This window comes from Musa acuminata, chromosome BXJ1-11 (assembly GCF_036884655.1).
Source record: "Musa acuminata AAA Group cultivar baxijiao chromosome BXJ1-11, Cavendish_Baxijiao_AAA, whole genome shotgun sequence".
NCBI classification, from domain to species: Eukaryota; Viridiplantae; Streptophyta; class Magnoliopsida; order Zingiberales; family Musaceae; genus Musa; species Musa acuminata.
Window position 1 is genome coordinate 4,237,928 of NC_088337.1, and position 23,465 is coordinate 4,261,392.

The 23,465-nt window shown below is 39.0% G+C and overlaps 3 protein-coding genes across 5 annotated transcripts; all 3 read left to right on the top strand.

Moving 5' to 3' along the window:
• Nucleotides 1-1,285: 1,285 nt before the first annotated feature.
• Nucleotides 1,286-8,909, top strand: LOC135596948 (two-component response regulator ARR2-like). 3 transcript variants are annotated; one of them, XM_065089259.1, is made up of 6 exons: nt 1,286-1,916; nt 2,092-2,244; nt 2,319-2,723; nt 2,953-3,029; nt 6,298-7,545; nt 8,344-8,909. In XM_065089259.1, the coding sequence occupies exons 1-6, from the start codon at nt 1,721-1,723 to the stop codon at nt 8,413-8,415; spliced, it is 2,151 nt and encodes a 716-aa protein (XP_064945331.1). In that variant the 5' UTR covers nt 1,286-1,720; the 3' UTR covers nt 8,416-8,909. The 3 variants fall into 3 exon arrangements, with proteins under 3 accessions (XP_064945331.1, XP_064945329.1, XP_064945330.1); XM_065089257.1 differs by having other exon boundaries at nt 1,287-1,916; nt 6,259-7,545; XM_065089258.1 differs by having other exon boundaries at nt 1,287-1,916; nt 6,259-7,545; nt 8,347-8,909.
• Nucleotides 8,910-12,652: 3,743 nt separating this feature from the next.
• On the top strand, nt 12,653-14,569 carry LOC135596951 (probable galacturonosyltransferase-like 7). The gene is made up of 2 exons (XM_065089261.1): nt 12,653-12,909; nt 12,986-14,569. Exon 2 carries the CDS (start codon nt 13,212-13,214, stop codon nt 14,319-14,321), a length of 1,110 nt encoding a protein of 369 aa, XP_064945333.1. The 5' UTR covers nt 12,653-12,909; nt 12,986-13,211; the 3' UTR covers nt 14,322-14,569.
• Nucleotides 14,570-22,543: 7,974 nt separating this feature from the next.
• Nucleotides 22,544-23,155, top strand: LOC135596389 (GDSL esterase/lipase At2g27360-like). Its single transcript, XM_065088447.1, has one exon. The coding sequence runs from the start codon at nt 22,544-22,546 to the stop codon at nt 23,153-23,155; it is 612 nt and encodes a 203-aa protein (XP_064944519.1).
• The last annotated feature ends 310 nt before the right edge of the window (nt 23,156-23,465 follow it).

The following is a 23,465-nucleotide window of genomic DNA, read 5'->3' on the forward strand; positions in this document are numbered from 1 at the left end:
TTTGGTATCAAAATTAACTAAGTAATTATGTTCGATAGGTTCTTTAAAACTCGTATATGAGTAAATAAATAAAAAAGCAATCAAGTATTTTTTTTTTATTGTTTCTCTGTCGTTGAGTTTATAGGGATTTAATTCGTATCAGAGAGTGCGAAATGCAAACTTAACGGAGACCGTCGGATGGCGCTCTCCAAAAGCTACGTACAGCCTATGTCGACGCATCGTATAAAGTACGTGCGGTGACGACGAGTAATCCTGTGCCGGCAGAGTAAAGTAAAACGACACCTGCCCCCAATCCCGCTCGTGTCGTCCCCGTCCGGCCTATCTGACTCGTTATTGGCCGCAGCGACGGTGATCCAGTGGGACCCTCCAATCACGGGGAGGGTTTGGGATGCGAGTTCGGAGAAGTGGGTCTCGTTCGTACTACAAAATCCGGAACGGCAAAGCATGAACGCCGTTTGGCTTTGCCTTGTGTCTCTTTACTTTAATCCTTTTACTTTTTGTCCCTTTTACCACGTTTAAGAGGGTTAATCCACTCATCATGGCTTCGGCCATAAAGAGCAAGGAATCGGTGGCATTGACCAAGTAGCAGTAGTAATTATAATATTAATAATGGATATTTGTCCTAATGAATCATACCTTCTTCGCCATAATTTCCTTAATCTGAGGTTGAACAAGATTAACTCGAGGGATTTGACGTTGTCAATGGTGGGTTGACCGAGTCCGACCACATAGCAGCTCGGGCATTAATGGGGAAGATGACAGGATGAGTAATGAATGAGTCCATCGGGATTCCAGCGCCAAATATCATCCATTGTTTTTTGTTTTTGTTTTTTGTTTTTCTGCTGTTTCATTCGATGCTAAAATAGTTTTTTTTAAGAAACAAATTTCGTATTTTTTTTTACTTTCCAAATTATGGCGTAAAATCTCGAAGTAAAAAAGGAATCACATCAGATAACTTATAGATCATAATTAGGCTCTAATTTAAGCATGATATATAAATGTTATATTTTTCCAAGATTAACTAACCGCAGTTGAGTCGCGGCATTCACATGGTCATCGGAACATACCCGAGACCGATGCATGTATGTGTATGCATGGAATGGGTACATGAGATAAAGAAGGTTCGTCGATGTGGTTTGCAATCTTAGGCTTATCCAAGACCGAGGCTTCAATCATACGAAGTACCTGTTTGGGTCAATTGGACTGGTAATATAAAATGCCAAGTTTCAAGAATAGCTAAGACTGCAGGAAAAGGGAGGCGTGATGGAATGTTTCCTATTTGGTTTCATGGGAGGGGGAAGGGGGAAGGGAGAGAGGAAGAGAGAGGCGGGGAGGGGATACGGTTGGCTAGTTGAGGGAAGTGAGCTGGCTTTCCCCTTCCTTCTCGGAGAGAGATGTTGGTGAGGTTGGAGAAGAGAGAGAGAGAGAGAGAGAGTAAGCGAGTTTTTTTTACATGAGAGAGATAGAGAGAGAGAGAGAGAGAGAGAGAGAGGGAGGGAGAGAGCAATCAAACAGAACAGCGCCAGAGTCCAACAACCAAGCAGAGTATTTAGGAGTCCAACGATCTCTCTATCTTCTGTTGTTCTCGTGCTTTATCTGGCTTCTGGTTTGTTCTGGATCTCAGGAGATCCACTCCATCCCGCTTCTGCCCTCTCTCCGATAACCACTCCGATCGACTCCGCGGGCATCTAATGCTGGATTTGGTTTCGGAGAGGAGTGGATGAATGAGCGAATGGATCCCGCCCCAACCAGCAGCGGCCAAGCCACCGCCAGCAGCTACACTGGGCCGCCGGATGCTGCAGCCGGCGGCGGCATGCCCACTGAGTTCCCCGCCGGCCTGAGAGTTCTCCTCGTCGATGATGACGCCACTTGCCTCAAGATCATCGAGATGATGCTCCGCAAGTGCCACTACGATGGTACCATCTGTCCCCGCGTTTGCCGTCTTCTGTTAAAGCCTTTTCCTTCCCTCCCCCACACCACCCCCCCCTTCCTTTGTATTCCGTACTGCGCTATTCCGTTGCTCTCCATCTTACAGAAACTTGTCTTCGATGTGCGTTTAGAAATGATTCGTGTTGATTGGTCGTGTTGCAGTGACTACATGTTCGTGCGCGGTGACGGCGCTCTCCATGCTTCGCGAGAGGAAGGGGTGCTTCGACCTGGTCCTCAGCGACGTCTACATGCCGGACATGGACGGGTTCAAGCTGCTCGAGCACATCGGATTGGAGATGGACCTCCCTGTCATCAGTAAGTGCACAGCGACGTGACGACGGCTGGTTGTGTGGCATTGCGGCTGTTTTTGATTTGTTCTCTTTGCTCAGTGATGTCGGCTGACGATCACAAGGACGTGGTCATGAAGGGTGTCACCCACGGCGCCGTGGATTACCTTATAAAGCCTGTGAGAATCGAGCCATTAAAGAATATATGGCAGCACGTGGTGAGGAAGAAGCGGTTCGAATTGAAAGAGTTGGAGCATTCGGGGAGTTTCGAGGAGAACCAAAGGGAGAGTGAAAGGCACAAAAGGGCTATGGAGGAATGTGACAATGCGACCTCCGGATGTGGTGAGAATTTGAAGAACATAAAGAGAAAGAAGGAAGGAAAGGAGGAGGACGAACAGGATGTTGATGAGCAGGCAGATCCTTCCCAGACGAAGAAACCAAGAGTGGTGTGGTCTTCAGAACTGCACCAACAATTTGTGACGGCTGTCAACCAATTGGGCATTGATAGTATGAGTTCTCACATTTTATTTAATTGATGTCTTTAATTAAGGTTTTATCTTAGTAATCGGACAACCGAGCATTTCTTTAACGTTTATGCTATACTCATTTACCTGCAGAACTGTGCATCCTCAGTCACCAAACAATAGACTTCATATTTATTATCCTGGCGAAAATTTGTCAAGATTCAAAATCAAAGCTGTATTTCTTTATTCATGATACTTGTTGTTCTCTGCAGAAGCAGTTCCAAAGAAAATTCTTGAATTGATGAAAGTCGCTGGGCTTACTCGGGAAAATGTTGCTAGTCACCTGCAGGTATGGAACCACTGTCATCATACTTGACTAGCAGTTCTACCTAGGATTATTATGTCTGCTCATATTCTATACTAGATTTAAATATTTGTTTAAATCTTCATGACCAGCAAATCATGTGAATTTAACTCTATCAATCTCATGTAAGATAAGAACATATTTTCTTATGAATTGTAAATTATTGCATATGAACTGAAAGACATATACATAAAGTCAGTACAAATTGTCTTTTCTCAAACTATGAATTTGAGGTTGTGATAAAAAAATATTTCAAATCAACGTAGATAGGATAACTGAATAACTCAGGAAGACAACAAGAGTTTTAAACAATTATCATACTTTCATTTCTGAGAATCAGTTTGAGTTATTTACATGAGTACAAAAACTCGTCTCTAATAGACATGGCATCGATCATGCAGAGAAGTAATAAACACAAAAGATAATTCTACTTAATGAACATTCAAGGACTTAGCAACATAGTTATCGGATGGATGGACTTGTTAGCTTTTATTGGAAGACATGTATACATAATGCAATGTTATACGTTACTGTTGTGAAGTTTCCCTGAGATGGATGGACTCTCTTTGTTCGTAGCTGGTTGCTGAGAGAACTGGCCAAATCCTATTCATGGCTCTCAATAATTGATGAAAATTTCTAAGGATTCTGCAACCCATAAATTTTCCTCCAGTATAAAATCTTCACTTAGGTTCACATGTATATAATACTTTTGATTGCTTAGGGCCCTTGTTGAATTTTGGATCGAGCATATATTGTATCAGAACCATTTTGCACTGGTGAACTGTGTGATGGTCCTTCATGTCTGATGGCATTAAACCAAAATTACTATTGTTATCAATCTCAAACCTCCAGGAGCATCATCCACGTTATCTTTTTGATCTATATAACCAAGGAATATGAAATTATTGACTCTGAAACTTTCTACGTCATCCACATTTTCTTTTATGAAATAGGATGTTAGGTCCCTTAATGTTTGTATTATCAATATCCTTGTTGTATCTGCAAGTTTTTTATGTTATGTTGCAATTGCTACATGAGTAAAGCAATTGAGAAACATATGCAAGATTGGAAGGAGATGAAGAGTGAAGATAATATGGCACTAAACTATTGCATATAACTGATGTGGATAAGTGATGTTGTTTGCTATGATTTACAAGTATAATATGGACAGATGAAGATAAAACTAAACTAAACATCAGTCCATGGTTAATAGAAGGAAACCATTTTGGTGTATGTTTATTTGTGACATGAAATCAAGCAGATTTTGATAGTTTAAAAAATTATAAAATCAGTCTGTACTTTTGGAAGCAAGTATGGTTTCGTATACCTCATTGCCATGTATCTGGAGATGAGGCAGTTCTCTTATATTTCTATTTCTGACACTGGATTATTCAAGCACGGGGAAAAGTATAACTCAGTTCTTATGTAGACGCTTTTAGCATTGAACCGATGAAGGAAATATTCATGAGGTCATTAATTTGTATAAAATCTCAATTCAGATTTGCATGTATGAGGGATTACAATGTGCCATGGTTGAGTTTTGTTTTAAAAAATAAATACAAGTTAATAACCGCATAGAACTTTTCTTTTGCTTTCTGTTACCATATTCTAGTGACAATCCTTGTCCTTCCATTATTCATTTACTACAATATGAGTTGAACTTCAAAAAGACAAAAAAGAAAAGACTTCTTGAGTTCCTTTTGGTTCAAATAGTGAATTTTATTTTAAACCCCTGCAGTTCAAAAGACCATGTTGCTTCCCTGATCATCGATTATATATTTGTTCCTTGATGTGCTGATACTTTCTGTTTACTTCTTTGTGTAAGAAAAAGACTATTGTAATATCTTTATGAATTAAGTATGATTGAATAAATTAGTTATATTGAGAATGTTGCCAATTTAGGAGTGGTATCGATTCAATCTATACACACAAAATTAAACAACCTATAGTCTTGCTGAAACAAAAATTCACTAAGTTTAAATTATAAAAACAATACATAGGTCCCTCGAAGGCAGTTCACTTGACCTGATTACCGGATAACTTGCTAGGTCCAAGGGTTCAATGTGTGGTTGCTTACTGCTTACTCTTTATTGTTATGGTTGTTTGAAAAGAAGAGAAACTGAGTTTTATGTTAGTAAGAATGTATATTCAACAGACATGGATAAGGCGATGAATGTTGAGCAGCTACCAATAATCTCTGTTTAAAGTTATGCTTACACTAAGACAATCAGATAGAAAGGAATATCATATTTGGTTTCCACAGATATTGGTAAGAGTTGGACATCAGTTTCAATTCATTTTTTGTTGGAAAGAACGGACTTAATCAACAGGAGATGTAATAATTTATACAATTTTGTGGTGATATTTTGTGAACAGTGGACATCAGATGCATCATTTTTATTTAATTTCTTCAGATATTGGGGTATTTTCTTGTTATTTGTTCCTAACTAGAAATTTTTTCTTAGTCTAGAACTGCTATATCAAATTTTTTACAAAGGAAACAAATTGCTGGTTTTGAATGGTGCTCAATGTTAGACAAGTAATTTTGACAAAGACTATTCTTTTGCTAATTCTTTTCAGAGTCTATAAAACTACAAGTTGGATTTGATATTTGATGATGCTAGATTAATTAGATTTCTTGCAACAGTTAATTTCCAAACAACTCACACCTGAGCTGGCCTTGTGTTGCAGCTCAGTGTTGGGATGTTGCTTGCCTCCTAGAGTTTTGTTGAGTTTAATGCAAAAAACATCATGGTCTCAAGAATGATATCCTGTCCCTCATTATGAGATTTGCTTGGATAACTGATGTGCAACTAATTTGTGATATGCTGAAATACACGGTTCAAACTCCTAACTACTAAGAAAATATTGTAGTAAAATATTTTCTTAACTTTTTCCTGCCATTATAGATGTATTTGTTATTGCATAGCATTAAATAAAGAGGTGAGATGGTGGTAACAATCACAGGAATCAACTTATGAAAATAATTGACCAAGCAGACCAGGTACAAGATTTCAACATTATTCACTGGGTGTGGGTAATCTGGAATAGTATTTTTTTCAATCTCTTCCCATTGGCAAATTCATTCTGCACATGCAGTTACATTTTAGTTAGTCAAATAGTGGATGCTTAATTCATGCATTTCATTATCAGCAAATGTCTTAAGTACATCAAATGTTGCAAATATTATGCTTACATATTTGAAAATAAACAGAAATATCGCTTGTATTTGAGGAGATTAAGTGTTCCACAGCATCAGGACAGACTTGATGGACCTTTCACAAGTTCTCAAGATGCAACATTTCGGTCAGTTGGTACAGTTGATGGCTTTGATCTCCAAGCTCTCGCTGTTTCTGGTCAGCTTCTGCCACAGAATCTATCAGCTCTGAGTTCTGGTTCAAGGAGAGTGACTAATACTGGCTTAAGAATGCCTATTTTTGATCAAATGGGTTTTCTGAATTCTGGCAATGCTTCAAGTACAAGGTCTGCATCGGTACAGCAAATGAACAGAGGTCTCGGTTACTTCTCTGGGTTTTCCAACAGTATTGAGTCAAGACAGTTAGGGCAGTCACACCAATTGGTTGAACCATATGGAAATATGTGTTCACAAGTTGGGGAAGAAATATCAGGTTTGTTGAACTTACCATCTCCTCAGACAACAAGATCCTCATTGCCAGGAGGCATCAGCAATGAACAAGTAAACAGGTCTTTAATTATGCAGATGTCTCAGCAAGGACAACAATTCTCTCTCTCTCAGCAACATGAGAATTTTCATGGGCAGCCTTTTCCAAGGGGACAAATATTCAATGGCATTGGAGGGCACGACTTTAGGCTCTCTTCAAAATTTGGGCACCAAATGTCTCCGAATGATATTTCAAGTCATATATCAGGAAGGACTGCTAATATTGCACAAACACCCATGCCTGGAAATCACATTAGTGCTTCATATAGTTCAGTCCCTGAAGCTCTCTATGCTAACAATATCCATGATAGCTGCCTAACTGAATCAGCTGCAAGTCATTATCCTCTTGCTAGTAGCATTGGAGATACACCAACAACTGGAAATGTAGAAGCATTAAGCAATACCAGCAGCCTGAAGGGAGTGACTGACCTTTCAAACTGTAATATCTATAGTGAACTTCGTCAGAACAAAACTCAAGACTGGAAATTAAAGACTGTTAATATTTCATATCAGTCAGGTCAAAACGTTGCTCCCAAGCAAAATAATGCTGATTTTGGTTCTTCACTTGTAGCACATCAAGATTCCATAGCTACCGTACAAGATGAAAGTAGTAGGAATACATGCACAGTAAGAAAGGAGATACTCTCAGTAACAACAGAAATTGAGAATGAGAAAATTGAATGTGTTGCTCAACGCAATAGTACCATCCTAGTTGAGAACTCCATCAGATTAAAGTCTGAAAGCATGCCTGATATCAAGCATCAAGAAGTATTGTATGATAATATCATTTCGAATGATCTCATGGATGTTGTAAAGCAGGTTAGTTTTCTTCTAGAACATCTTCATTTTGATACAACATAATTATCACTGTTCAATCATGTTCACATCAATAGACTATTATAGAATGGTTCCAATTCAAGAAGACTACAAATAAACTGTCTGAATTTTATTAACAACTTCCGTATTGAACTCTGTCCACCAAATTTTGGAACCAAAGTTCTTAATAAATAATAATTCAACAAGCCAGGTTGTTTTAGAACATAAAAGACAAGTTGGCTGATAAAAAGTTCTGCATAATGATATTGCTTATGGATTCTATTTTGACTTTCAGTGAGATCATTCACAGTTCTGGTGTTGAGTAATATACAAGAGGCAAATATTGCATAGATTTTGCTGGTTTAACAGTAAAATCGAGTCATTTGTGCTAACTAGTTTCGATTTTTATCCACACATGATCGGCAAAGATTGAAGATATGAAGTAAAGATTAATCTGAACCTCTAGTGGCTTTTGATTCATTGTAAGCAAAAAAAAAAGTGTAATCAACATATGTGATACAACTCATGCAGAAAAATGAAGTGCTACATAATAAGGGTACCTATCAGTCAAACTTCAATTTTGTTCTCGTAATCTAATGTACAACATTTCAGTCTAGATTTTTGTCCATGTGAAAATGATACATGTATTATACAGTTTCAAACCTATACCAAATTCATGATAATTTTGTGGCATAAGATGATGACGTTTTCTGATTTCAGTTGCACATAACATTTCCTTTTTTTTACAGTCACAAATTTGGGAGATTTCATCTAACCTCGTAACATTTTATGCTTTTTCAGCAGCAGGAAGGCATTGAGCAGGATGATCCTGAGTTTTTCGATGCATATTCGTTGGAAAATATTCCAATGTGATTTATTCTGTTCTCTTATCCTAGAACAGCGACACGAACTCAGGATCCTCAAAACAGTTTTCTTCCTCAAGACCTTTAAGCATTAAAGTAAGCTTCTTTTTAAAATTGGATGACAGTGAAGAGAATCAAGTTGCTGCCTGAAGATCTTTAACCTGGGAAACAAGTTGCTCGGAGTTGCATGCTTGGTGTATCCTCAACGGTATCAGGACTGATATTATAGGACCGAAGATGGCAACAAGTATGTGAAGACATACCTTAGAAGTTTTTGGTTTTTTTTTTCTGTGTTCATACTAACAATGCAGGAATTAAGTGATGAAGGTTATTAATTAATCTTTTTCTTCTAATGAGTTGTTTGGTGCTTTAGGAAACGGAATCTTCTAGTAGTCTTTTGGAGTTCTGAGAGTCCAATAAATAGCTCCTTGTTGGTATAGTAACAATAACCATGTACAGGTTTCATTTCATTCATCAGTTTAATCTAAGTTCTTTTTATCTCAAGCAGCCTGTGATACTGCCTTCTTTTACTTTTGCATAGATGTTCTTTATTTGCTTCTTTTGATTCGAAATTGCATAAGATGCGTAGTAGATGTTTACAGTAGAGCTTGAGCTCCGATTAGGCTTCATCAAGAAAGAAACCATCACATTGTCAGGATTAATAACCAGAATCTGCTAAAAGAGTACCTTTCAATCTTTTCTTGAGCTTCTTATTTGTTGTTGTTCATTCTCCATCAAATTAGACTTGAAACCCTGCGTTCACCATTTCGGACCTAAATAAAGCTAAGATGCGAGTGTCTGTTGGGTGGGATTTTGATCCTTGCCCATCAACCGAGAAGTGTCTGGTCTGGATCTCTATGATCGAGTTCTTATGTTTAATGCTAATTGATAGGACATCACGATGAGTGGTGCATCGAAGCCCATGGTCGTGATGTGTGCTATAACATCTTATGGTTTGGAACACATAATTATGGGTGCAAATCTATTAGTATAAAATATTTTCTTTTTAAGTAAAGTGCAATGAACAAAAAGATTACCTTCTTTTTTATGGAAATAAAAGAAAATCTTTTAATACATGGATTTAAGTGAGCAAAGAAAGGGGCACTCGACCAAAGAAAGCGATGGATAGCTAGCAAAGAAAGGAGCATCACCTTCCTTGATACTTGAGAGCCCCATTCAATCTTATGCCACTTGAGGGTTTCAAGATGTTGAGATGATTGACGTTTCATGTTGCTCATCACGATCGTCACATCACACGAAAACACCCAAAAACTAATCAAAACAAGCTATTTTTTGATGGCAAATAGTAAGGACTAAAGATAACTTTCAATTGGAAGTCCATTTGGAGGAATATTGATATATATATATATATATATATATATATATATATATATATATATATATATATATATATATATATATATATATGTATAAGTCCAATGAATTATGATATATAAAGTGAAATATACTTTAGATATGAGAAATATCAACTAATTAGTTATGGTATATGTTGAGCAACTTTATGTTATGACCGATGGAATCAGTACGATTTGGTTCGACCCCCGTAGAGTCGCCCACGTGGTTGCTTGAACTAGGATGGTCAGCATCATTTCAAGTCCAGGCTTCATCTTCAGGATCAATCGAAGGTAGAGCAAGGAGTTTCTTTTCCTCCCTCATTAGGTTACTGTTTCATCGCTGAGTTTTTGCACATAGGCCAAGGTCGGAAGGGGGATTTTCCGACTCGACCCATTCGAAGCTCAAGTCAGTATTTAGTAGGAGTTAGAGGGAGTTGAGGTGTTCGAAGTCCCATCCTTGATGCTAGTCAAGAGGTTGACTTTTATACCTACGAACGAAGATTAATCGTACATAGTCTCTTAATAATCGTCAATTCCTCATGTGACCAGCTCGTACCTTCCATACGGGCACCGATCGACTTGCATGGATTGACACTATACGACATTATTTCGAGCTTTCCGAAGTAGCTTTGTATTAAGAGATATTATTTTTTACGACCTCGAACAGCACGGGAATAAGCGATTATCCCATCCGAATTCTAGGTGTCACGTTGATGTAGTATACCATATTAGTCTTAAGGCTCTGCGTTGGCACTAATGTGACTGTGGATTATTGCCATGGGGTAGTACCAAAATATGCCCTATCAGTATGTTCTCTCTTCGATAAGTTTCATTCCCTCGCTAGTATAATTTATATAGTCTTAGAAATATTATCTTAGCTTTTATCTCCCATACTACAAACAAAGATGTTTAAGAGCAGCGAGATTTTTGGCATGCCATAACGTGCATGGCCTCCTCTGAGCTCCTCGGTAGGTATTTTTAGCTTCGGTCCCAAAAATGAACTCTGTTCAATCTTAATTTTCAATTGAGCAGAAAAGACTTGGGAGTTCTCTTATTGTCAAATTGGGTGATCTAAGCTTCCTGCTAATGGTAAGGGACAAGGATGGAGTGGCATAACTCCAATTCACCTGGTCTTGATATTAGACATGGATCATTCGAGCTAGTGGAGAAGTCACCTGCTGCGGAAGACTTAATTATGCCCTGTAGCTGATGTACCAAAGTGCCATGTCCCTTGCAGACACTTTTAAGAAGACTTCCTGACACTTGTACATCAATATTTTTGACGTCCATGACATAGATTTTGAGGCTGTCAGTAGCTGTCAAAGTGGGATACTTTACTGCACTTCCTCTCTCTCTCTCTCTCTCTTTCTCTCTCTAACTCTTCATAATATTCTGTCCTCTTCGACTGGAGTTATGAGTGTCTGCTATTACCCTTCCATCAATCATTAATGGGTGTTGTAGCTACAGCTGAATCCTCCCTCTCAGCGAAGTAGAGTGTGAAGCATGGTTGGCACTGCTCTTACCTGATAGCTTTTAAGACAGGGGAAGAGAGAATCCAATGCCAAGATCACAGATGGAATCTTATATTTTTAGCGGGCTCACTGTAAGGAGCCATGCATTAAAACCTTAATTTAATGCCATGTGGAATCTTATATTTTGCAATGAAGAACTCATAACTGATGCATAAATCTTCATTCAAGCTCTGGATTTCTCATCTGCAGATATGTAGTTATTCCTCAAGTGTAATAATTTTGAGTAAGCTATGTGGTGTTAACACCACCATACTTGACTCAGTTCTTGCAAGATTTTGACTTTTGATTCAATTCTGAACATTCTATCCAATAAACACAAGTAGAGAAGAGTGTCGAAGTATATAATTCTAACAATTACCTTAGAGGATAAGAATTACAATACATATAATTCAAGTTGGCATGAATTAGATCATTGATAATAACATATAATAAAACCTGATCATCATCAAAATATGGGAAACCAAAGGAAGAGAGAGAGAGAGAGAGAGAGAGAGAGAGAGAGAGAGAGAGAGATGAAACAAATGTAAAATACTAAATAGACCTCTTAACAACCCAATGTTAAAGATTGGAGGAGTCATTTGTTATATGGCAACTTGAGATTGTATAGAATAGGCTAATAATTGCAATCCTAATGACTGGAAGGTTGGCAGTCCCATCAATTAGTCTTCAACCTATGCCTCATTATGATGGGATGTTGCTCAAATGATGTCTATATTTGTGATGTGAAATTTGTAGAAATATTATTACATGATCAATTTTTTTTTTTCATGAAAATAAGATTTGAGTACAAAATCTTACAATGATTTTTCAAATTCTTAGTCAACATCTTGAAAATTAAATATATTTATTTATGCTTTCCAAGGATTAGTTGTTTCTCCGTTGACCGTGTGGGCTTTTCCACGCTCATGGGCGTTGACTTTTTTCACTGGCTTCGGATCGGATGAAGTGCCACTTGCAGCGGAAGCATTAAAAGGCTAATGGGACTCGCATCGCGGTGTCAAGTGGAGATGCGTAGTATAAGGATGGACCCGGCATCGAAGCTTGCAACGGATCCCATTGGGAGACGGGAAGAGACGTGTTGCCGCCCACGGCGGCGTCCAGCCTGGCAATCTCTCGCTCGCGAATCACGAGGCGTACGCGGCCTCCGAAGCTCCGCCATCACCACCCTCGTCGGCGGTGTGCGTCACCCGTACAATTGTACCTCTCCCACCTACGTGGACGGCTCGCCGGCGGAGAACAAGAAGGGCAAAAAGGTCCGGACGTAGTAACCGACGGTCCTGATTCGTCACTGTCTGTGACATCCCGCGCCAGCTGCGTCTTCCGGCTCTGCTGTCCCCGCCACTTACCCCATAACTTAATTAGCTGCATCTACATTGCTAATAATCACAAGAGCAGTTGTTATTAATAGTAGTTATGTGCAAATTACGATGTGGGAAACGAAGTTAGTACTGCAAACCACCCTTTTTCTTTGATTCTATGGTCGGAAGAAGAAGCTAAAAGAGTTAACTTTTCCCTTTCTTGATCTCTATCCCAATCTCGTTTGCTGCTGCCACCGCAAGAACAAAAGAGGAGATGGAGTAGGGTGGGGCGAGCCAGTGGGGGCGGAGTGCATCGCCGGTGAGGTTACCGCAGGCGCTTACTTCGTCTTGTCGCCGTCCGTGGATTCTCACATCTCGCTTTTGGGGTTTTGCAGGGCTGCGGCGATCGCTTCGAGCCTAAGGGATCCGAGTGCTGAAGCCCAAGCCCTGCTTGGATTCCTCGATTTTGATCGAGAGCCGGGTCGGTCTTCCTTCTTGTTCGCTCTGGCGGGGATCAGGGCCACGTTCGCCCTCCTCCTGGTGCCCGCGATCGCTCGCCTCGCCGATCTCTTCGATTTTAAGACTCGCGGACGCCGCCGGCGCCGGCGTAGTGGCGGAGTCATGCTCTGGGTCGTCCGCCTCTCCGGTTTGTGCTCCCTTACCATGGTCATGGTAGTGCTGTCCCCCTCCCTCCAATCCTTCCCCCCCGCCGAGGCCATCCGATCGTCTCACTACCTCCGCCTATACGGCGGCTACAATCACCATCTCGCCGCTGCCTCCGACGACTCCGAAGACCTCGTGTTCCGGCGGGCGCCGCCGTTCCACAATGCCGCAGAGTGCGAACCTCCGTCGGCGAACGGCACCTCGGTCTGCGACTCCTCGCTGGTGCACATCGCCATCACCCTCGACGAGGAGTACCTGCGCGGCTCGATTGCGGCGGTCCACTCGGTGCTCGCCCACACCCGGTGCCCGGAGAGCGTGTTCTTCCACTTCCTGGTGTCGGAGCCGAGCCTGGAGCCGGTGGTGCGATCCGCTTTCCCGGGGCTCCGGTTCAAGGCGTACTACTTTGACCCGGATCGTGTGCGAGGGTTGATCTCCTCGTCGGTGCGGCAGGCGCTGGAACAGCCGCTCAACTACGCGCGCAACTACCTGGCGGACATCCTCGAGCATTGCGTGAGGCGGGTGATATACCTCGACTCCGACCTCGTGGTGGTCGACGACATCGCCAAGCTATGGCGCACGGAGCTGGGGTCGCGGGCCGTGGGTGCGCCCGAGTACTGCCACGCCAACTTCACCAAGTACTTTACGGACCGCTTCTGGTCCGACAAGCGCCTGGCGTCGACGTTCGCCGGTCGACGTCCGTGCTACTTCAACACGGGGGTGATGGTGCTCGACCTGGTCAGGTGGCGGCGCGCCGGGTACACGCGGCGGATCGAGCGGTGGATGGAGGTACAGAAGAGCGGCGCCGGCCGGATCTACGAGCTGGGGTCGCTGCCGCCCTTCCTGCTGGTATTCGCTGGGCACGTGGCGCCAATCGAGCACCGGTGGAACCAGCACGGTCTCGGCGGGGACAACGTCAGGGGCAGCTGCCGTGACCTCCACCCGGGGCCGGTGAGCCTCCTCCACTGGAGCGGCAGCGGCAAGCCATGGGTGCGGCTCGACTCAATCCGGCCATGCCCGCTCGACCACCTCTGGGCGCCCTACGACCTCTATGGCCCCGCAGCCTCCTGACGCACCTGATACTGCCGCCGCCTCCAAAGTAAACTCGCCATTTCCTCATCCATTACGAATTCTCGCTTCTTTTTTGCTTCCCTTCTCATGATTTTACACGTTTATTATTCTTTACGGGATTACTGTGCGTTTCTCTTCCGGGTTTTGTTCTTCCTCCCCACTCCCACTCTTTTGTTGCGAGGCCATATTTGTAATTTAAAGTTATATTATTGCTGACTCCGTGAATAAAAGAGTAGGCGATATACTCACATTTGTTCTCTATATATACAATTATTGGGTTTCTTTCCCTACCTTTCGCCCTTCGTTGTTCGATGCCCCGATTCTATCGCATGCACCTCTGTTTCTGTTTTGAGTCGACAAGCAAAACTGGAGCTTTGTTCTTGGTTCTGATGTACATGTAGGAAGCCTTCGTCGTTTGATTCGCCCAATGTAGCTCCAAATTAGTGAGTCTTTGATCCAGAAATATAAGGAAGAAACGAAGGGAAGATGTAGGCGTGACCCTGTGTTCTTCGCCTGGCTGTTTTGTGGCATCCTTCTGGTTAGTAGATGATGATGATGTTGAGGTCCAATCTCTTGTAGCTTTTACCGTGGCTGGGGTGGATGGGGAATCTGTTGGTATGTCAATGGCAGTGGGGGGATCGCCCTTTCCTTGGAAGACAAGTTTTGGTTGAGTATCACGCACACAAAGTATTCCATGTGGTCCTTGCACCGACAGCCACCCCACCGGCACAGAATTGTCACCTCGGTGGCTGCCTTCAGATGAGGTGCGCACCATGTGTTTGTTCAATTGTGAGGCGATCAGGTGCAGACAAGTCGTCCTCGCTCACGATAAAGAACAAGGCAAAAAAAGATCGCTCTCCAGCTCTCAGACGATGGCTGGCTGGTGGCCGATGGCGATGCCCTACCTGCAGCTGCTCATCATGATCGGCGTGATTGATACGGCGTACCTAAAGGTCATCGCAGCGATAATATTGTGTAATCCTAGTGCTGTTTTATGCATAGTTGTTCTCGTGTCGAGCGTTTGCAGAGCGGATAAATTGACCAAACCGACGAAAGAGGAGGAGGAGGAGGAGGAGATGGGATGTGGTTTCTTGGGCTTAGATCCGTTCCCAAAACAATGTTTGTGGCGTCCACCTTACACAGCTCAGGAAAGTTCAATGTTTCTTAGGGTTCATGAACTGCCAGCTTTGGACTCCACCATCGCCTCTCAGCTGCCTTCTTTGAGGCGACAATAAATCTTCGAGTTCGCCAGCTAAGGATTTTGGCTTCCGATTCACTTAATGGCGTTGGGGTTTGGACGAAATGACTCCGGATGGCTCCATCCCCTTTTCACTGAATCCATCATTAAAATTCGATCTTATCAATTTGGATCAATATGCGATGAAAGGATGTCATGTTGTGGTACGGACCAAATCTAAATGGATTCGTCGATCCACAGCCCAAGCTCTTTCCAAGGCATTACCACCCTGTGTTGGTGGCGAAGGAACATTTTTTTTACTTTTTTATCTGTCATCGATTTTTTCAACTATACGAGGAAATATTTTATTGAGAAAAAACCTCTATTCTGTTGAGAAAAATTTTTCCTCTTAAATATGTATAAATAGGAGAGGAACATATTAATGGACTCATTACGTTATGAAGCCCACCAAATCACACAAAAATATCAAAAATATAAATTTATCACGAAATTGGTCTTAAATGAATTATTGAGGTGTAAAGCTACATAAAGTTCTCAATGAAATACTCAGCTGAGATGTATGTGATGAGACCAAATCTGTGGTGTCAGCTTAGAGAGTAGTATTCTTAATGTGCTGAAGAGAGAGTTTTCCTTGACCACAATAATCACGTCAACATATAAAATCCACTCCAAGAAGCTGCATCTCCCACATCAAAGATTCATCTGATGTTTATGCGGCGCATTTATGCTTTACATGAATTCAATGTTGTAAAATTTAATGAATTATATTGTGATTTTGATTATTACAAGTAAGTGAAAAATGGCAGACTGTAGTGGACTCATTTCTATAAATGAAATTAGGTACAATCTAAATTAATGCATTTTATGCAATATTCTTTTCTTTTGCTCTTAATAAATGATCCCAAGTCACCTTTGCGTTCACCCTTATCACTACAATTAATCAATTTAATTTGACATATAATCAGATTCTCTTAGTGTTCTTTATTTATTGTGACACATTTTTATTTTTCTTGTAAACAATTCTTCATCCTATATTTTAGTATTTTCAAAAAAATCTATCTAGTCAACACTAAGCCAAAATTATTAAGGACCATTTGATCGGTTTTATTCTTTCTGATGAGCTCCAAAAAAATACCTTTAAGGGTAAAGGAGAGCCGATGAATTTATGAGTCCTTGGTTCCAATAATCCTTAATTAATATGGGACTATATATATATATATATATATATATATATATATATATAATATGAGACACAATGATTCAAATGCAGAAAAAGTTCCCTTGATTCCAATTGTGCACTACAAACTTCTAATCATTCATCACTGCCATTTAACAATCATACAATTGTCAAAATAATTAGTGAAAACATAAGAAGAAGAAGAAGAAGAAGAAGAAGAAGAAGAAGAAGAAGAAGAAGAAGAAGAAGAAGAAAGGAGTGCATGAACACGTAAGAAGGATTCATTTGTATGTATCCTTTGATGTTAGGAGTGTTGGAAGCACGGAGTGGTGGCTGTGGCGTACCTCCTGTGGATGGCGAGAGGCAGCGTCCTCTCGTCGGACTCCTCGCGCTCGGCACTGCTCGACCTCTCGTCGTCGTAGCCGTCGATGAACCCCATGACTCTGGCCAACCGGAAAATTAAACGTAGGTAGGCGTAACGGACGGCCTTGGGGAGCCGTGGCAGCGAGCTGGTGTGGGAGGGCGGCTGCTTCGTAGAGGACTTGAACCGCCAGAAGCAGCAGCGGCTGTGGCATCCGAGGCAGCGGGAGGTCCCACAGTCACCCACTGGCTCTGGCTTGTCCTCGGAGAAGTCGGCGGCGTCGTGGCGGAACTTCCAGCAGCATTTGAACAGTCCCATCGCTTACGGGTTCCTTCGATGGCTTCTCTTTATATATAGCAGAAGGGAGGTGGCAATCATGTAAGCGTATCCAATGGCCGATATCGTCGCGGGTGCATTCGTCGTCTGCTTAATACCACCACCAGCCGCCGCCGTCGAGGAACCGTTGATTCGGTCGAGGTGTCTCTCGATCGAGGACGTGGCCGGGAACCCCTGGGGGAGTCCAAATAGACAGTGTTCGACGCACCGTCTATTCATCGACGCCGAACCATCCCCCTACGGATATCCTCTAGATCGCACCGTATCACCCGTCCCCCCAATCACACACGTTTGTGTCATCCCCCCTCCTCCTCCTCCTCCTGTTGTTGCTATATTTCCTTTTTCCCATACATTGATATTTCAATTTTGCTTGTACTCGAATGGGTTCAAGAATGAGCATGACACGAGTCGAGGGAAATGGAATGAATCATGCATACATTGTAGATATAATCGATTCAACACCCTACTTCTTTTATTTTTCTTGGCAAATCTGACAGATGCGTGCAGTTCTTTGGCTGCAAACTTTGACTTACCGAGCTATGCTTCCTCTATGAAGTTCGAATGGCTGACGGGCAAACACATCTGTTACGTACATTTAGCAGCGGTTTCAAAAGTACTATTAAGCATCAATGCGAGAGATGGGAGTGACTTACAAGTTAAAGATAGTAAACGCACGATTCATGCAATCGGTGACGTGAACTGGTAATCTCACTCTCTATTGCTTCATATTATTCGATGCAAAATTAGGAGCGGATTAGCAAATCGGACCGGTAATTTTGGGATCGACAAAGGAGGGTGATTGGTGCTGGAGTTTTCCAATGGAATGTGGGCACTATGGACCTCACCTTCCTTCCTTCCTTCCTTCCAACCCAAAGAGATGAAGAATGTGATCCAAAAACTGGATGCCTCAAGTGGCTGAATGATCTCTCACAGAGCCACTCTTCAGTTGCAGCATGAGCTAAATCTTCTGCGAGGGGTTCATCCAAATTCCCAAGTCTTCTATGCTGTTCATCACGGAGCTATTAATGCCTATCTTCCGGTCTCCTTTAAGGTTTTTTTTTTTAGATCACTAATATTTTCGGGTTTGGGTCATCATATATAATGTGAAGAAAGAAAAAGATCATGTGTAAATATAATCCTTTCACAAATAGTAATAATAAGGTACTTTTAATCCGAGATCAAACCAAATAAGAAAAGAAACCAAGACAGAAGTTATATATATATACATGTATATATATATATATGTATATATATATATATATGTATGTATATATATATGTATATATATATACATACATATATATATATATATATATATATATATATATATATATATACATACATATATATATATATATATATATATATATATATACATACATATATATATATATATACATATATATATATACATACATATATATATATATATATACACATATATATATATACATATATATATATATATACATATACATATATATATATAGATATATACATATATATATACATATACATATATACATATATATATATATACATACATATATATATATATATACATATATATATATACATATATATATATACATATATATATATACATATATATATATATATATACATATATATATATAATACTTATAGGATCTTGAACTACTCTTTAATCTAAGCTCTATAGACCTAAACAATTAGACTTGAATGGATCTACGCATATGTCATATATTTATGAGTATAAATTAACAATTTAAACTAAGAGATTCTCATCTTTATAACTCTATCTAATAAACTTTTTTAAAAGGTAAAATATAATAATATAAAATCTTTCAATAGATATACATCAAGTCTTAACAATCCTCCTTAAAGTATATTTTCAGAGATTATTGAAGATCTTTAAGTGATCTTTTGAAAACAGACTTGGTAAAGATATTTAAGATATTATCTTTGCCTTTGATATCCATGACTTAATGATTCCTTGAATAATATTTTTTAGATAAAATGATATTTAATTTTACTGTGATTGGTTATTGTATGATAAATTAAATTTGTAATTAATTTTAAGGTACTTTGATTGTCACACTATAAAATAGTTTGTTTGTTAATCTATAACAAGCATCCTCGATTAAATGCCTTAACCATATACATTATATAGCAGTAAGTGAGGAAGCCATATGTTCTACTTCAGTTATAGAAAGAGAAGTCAATTATTATTTCTTACTATATCAAGAGATATAAACAAAATTATATAAAAAATACATAACCAGAAGTAGATCTACAATTATCCAAATCACCTCCCAGATTAGCATATGTATAATTATACAATTCAATATGTATGTCCTTCTTATAGAATAATCTCAAATCAAGAATATAATTAACATATTTTAAAATTCTCTACATCAAGATATGGCTACATAAAGCAACTTACCAGACCAATTGAAAATGCAATATCTAGCATTGTTATTTTTAGGTAGATGAGAAAGGCACGAAAAGATCGAGGGTAAGAACATTGTTATTATTATAACTTAGCTTTATATTTATTTCATGGAATAGAAATTTTCTTATTTTTGTTAATTCTAAATCTTTCAATAATTTTCTTTATATTATTTGTTTGAGAGATAAATATATTTTATTTTATATTCATCACCTAGAAAAATATTAAGCTTTCACAAGACTTTCATTTTAAACAGGAAAACAAGATCACCACAAAGCTTTGAAATATCTATTTCGTCATTAGTGATAATCATATCATCCATATATATATATATATATATATATATATATATATATATATATATATATATATATATATATATATATATAAAATATGTAGACTTTCTTATTTTTTAATAAATGAGCTAAATTCTAATAAAAAGAAAATATTCACATAAATGTAAGTATTAAGTAATTTTTTCATGCCATGCTTTGGGAGTTTGTTTTAGCTTATTGAGGGCATAGAGCTTACAAATATAATCTAATTTGAAAATAAAAATATATCCCGGTAGTTGTTTCATATAAATGTTATTATCAATTTCATAATATAGGAAGACATTCTTCATATCAACTTACCAAATCTTCCATCCAAGATTACTTGCTAAAATAATCACCATTCTAACATATGCCATCTTAGCCATGAAACTAAATGTTTTCTTATAATATCTTTTATATTTTTTTAAAAAATCTTTTACAGTAAATCTTGTCTTATATCGATTTATACTTCTTTCTAACTTACGTTTCACCTTATAAACCCATTTGTAAGTAATTAGATCTATATTTATAAACTTTGGCATCAGATCCTAAATTTCATTATTACGAAGAGTCTTCGTTTCTTCATTTATGGCATCCTCCCACAACCATATATTTTGAATATATATCACTTTCACATGATTGATATCTTTTAAAATATCTACTTTGGAGGATAATAAGAAGAAACATTATCAAACACAATATCTTGAGAATATCTTTTAAAATATCTACTTTGGAGGATAATAAGAAGAAACATTATCAAACACAATATCTTGAGATACAATATATCTATGTTTATAAATTCATTTATTGTTAACCTTTAAAGATACACTTTTTGGCCGTAGTATCAAGCATGCTTCTCTTTGAGTTGGTATGTGAATATAACATGGAGAATTAAACATTCTGAAATGCTGAACATTTGGTTTCTCACCAAATATGAGCTCATATGGAAACTTCAAATTGATTGGATTAAGCGAAGTTTGATTAATAACATAATGTGTACATACTATACCTTTTACCCCTAAAGTTTTAAATAAATTCTTTGCATAAAACTAACACTTACAAGTCTCCATGAGATGTCAAATCTTTCATTTGTTGCACTATTTTGTTATGATGTATTTGCACATGTGAGTTCCATTTTAATACAATGCTCTTTGCAAAAGAAGAAAAATCTATTAGAATTGAACTCCTTGTGTCTAACCCTTTAATTTTCTTTCATGAACACTTTAAACTATTAACTTAAACACTTGAAATTTTGAATAAAAAATACTTTTTTCTTCACAAAGTAAACCCAAGTAAATCTTATAAGATCGTTAATAAAGAGAAGCATATAATGAAAATCTAAGTAAGATAAAGTTTGAGTAGAGCTCATTAGATCGCTTTGAATAAGCTCTAAGAGAAATTTGCACATAGAAAGTGATCAATCAAAAGGTTCCTTGCATGTTTTGCCAAATTAACACTCTTCACAAACTTCATTACCACTAAAATTAGTAAGATTTGGAAAATCATCAACTAGATTTTTCTATTTCATAATCCTTAATTTACAAAAATTTATATGGCTAAGTCTAGTATGTCAAATTAATGTATTATCATTTGTACTCATCCTATCAACATAAGAGGTTGATGCTAAAAAAAATATAAATATTTGACCCTTTTACTAGTATGTATTATATTTGTAGTTTATTCTTTTATGTTTCAAAGAAACTTAACTTTATTAGTATCAAAAAGAATATAATTTTCAACAACCGTATGTGTAACAAAAAAAGAGATTTTTGTTTATATTTGAAATATGATACATACTCTTTAATGTAATAGAATCATTATTTTTGTTTGAGATTATGATAGTGTCTTCTTTCTTTCTCTATTTAGTGAATAGTATTGTTTATCATGATAATTACATTAATAAATTTATATTAAAGAAGATTGATGAATTTGGTACCATTACTAATAAGACAATGATTACATCTTGAATCAATTATCCAGTCATATTCGAAATTGATATATGTCATGGTCTTGGCAATTTTAGCCATAAAGAATTTACCTCGATCTTAATTAATATTAAAACAATCTTTGTTATTTATAATATTTTCTTTAATCTTAACACGATAATTTTTTATATAGCCTAAGTTATCACACTTGTACACTTGATTTTTTTTTTTTTTTATATTATTGTTCAAAGTAAACTTTGGCTTGTTGTTAGTTTTATCCTTATTCTCATCTTTACCATTATTCTATTTCTTATTTATAAAGAGAGCATTTTATCTAAAATAGAATTTTTTAGTATACGATGAGTTAAAGATTCTTAAGAAATAAGAAGATTTTTCAATTCTATTAAGGATAATTCTTGAATAGATATAATATAATAAATATATTCTTTTCGATGATCACAAGTACTATAACTAATAACGATGACGTCGCCTCTGATGGCGTGCTGTGGAGGCGAGGGGCCGTACCACTTCAACTTCTCCGTGGGATGCGGTGATTCGACGTCGACATGGTGTAGCGATCCATGGAGCTACGTTTGCTGGGATGGGAAGCACCTCACCGAGGCAGCCTACCATGTTATTGCCCATGGCATATTAGACGGATCATGCCAGCTGCAATCTCGCCCTGCCGTCGATTTGATTCCCATTGTCGACTCCTCCATCACTGACCAACTCATGTTGACTGATCTCCAGGCGCTGGTTCGGGCCGGGGCGAAGACCGTGTTGGTTTCCGGCATCTTTCCAATGGGGTGCATCGCTCTGTTCCTCACCAAGTTCGAGACTCAGAACGCCGCGCCGAACGATCCAGAAACGGGTTGCCTCAAGTGGCTAAACGAGTTCTCGCAGCAACACAACCTACTGCTGCGGCGCGAGCTCCGTCGACTTCGGCGAGCCCACCCACACTCCACCATCATCTACGATGACATTTACCGAGCTCTGTTGGCCATCTACATGTCTCCAAGCCAATTCGGTGAACCCCAAACTGCTGCTGCCTCTCGTGACTACGAGTTCATCTCATCATGGCTTAGCGAATGAAATGTGGGTGCAGGGACGACGTCGACTCTGGTGGCGTGCTGTAGAGGTGAGGGACCCTACTACTACAATTCCTCCGTGAGGTGCAGCGATCCATGGAGCTACGTTCGTTGGGATGGGGGGCACCTCACGGAGGCAGCCTACCAAATCATTGCCCATGGCGTCTTGGACGGATCATAAGCTGAGGTCAGACTTGAAGTAGTCCATCTTATGGTTATTCCACGGATCGTAGGCCTTTGATTTGAGGGTGTGACATTATTCTTCTTAAAAATGTTGATGAATAGTAGTAAGTCATACAAAATTGTGACCCATA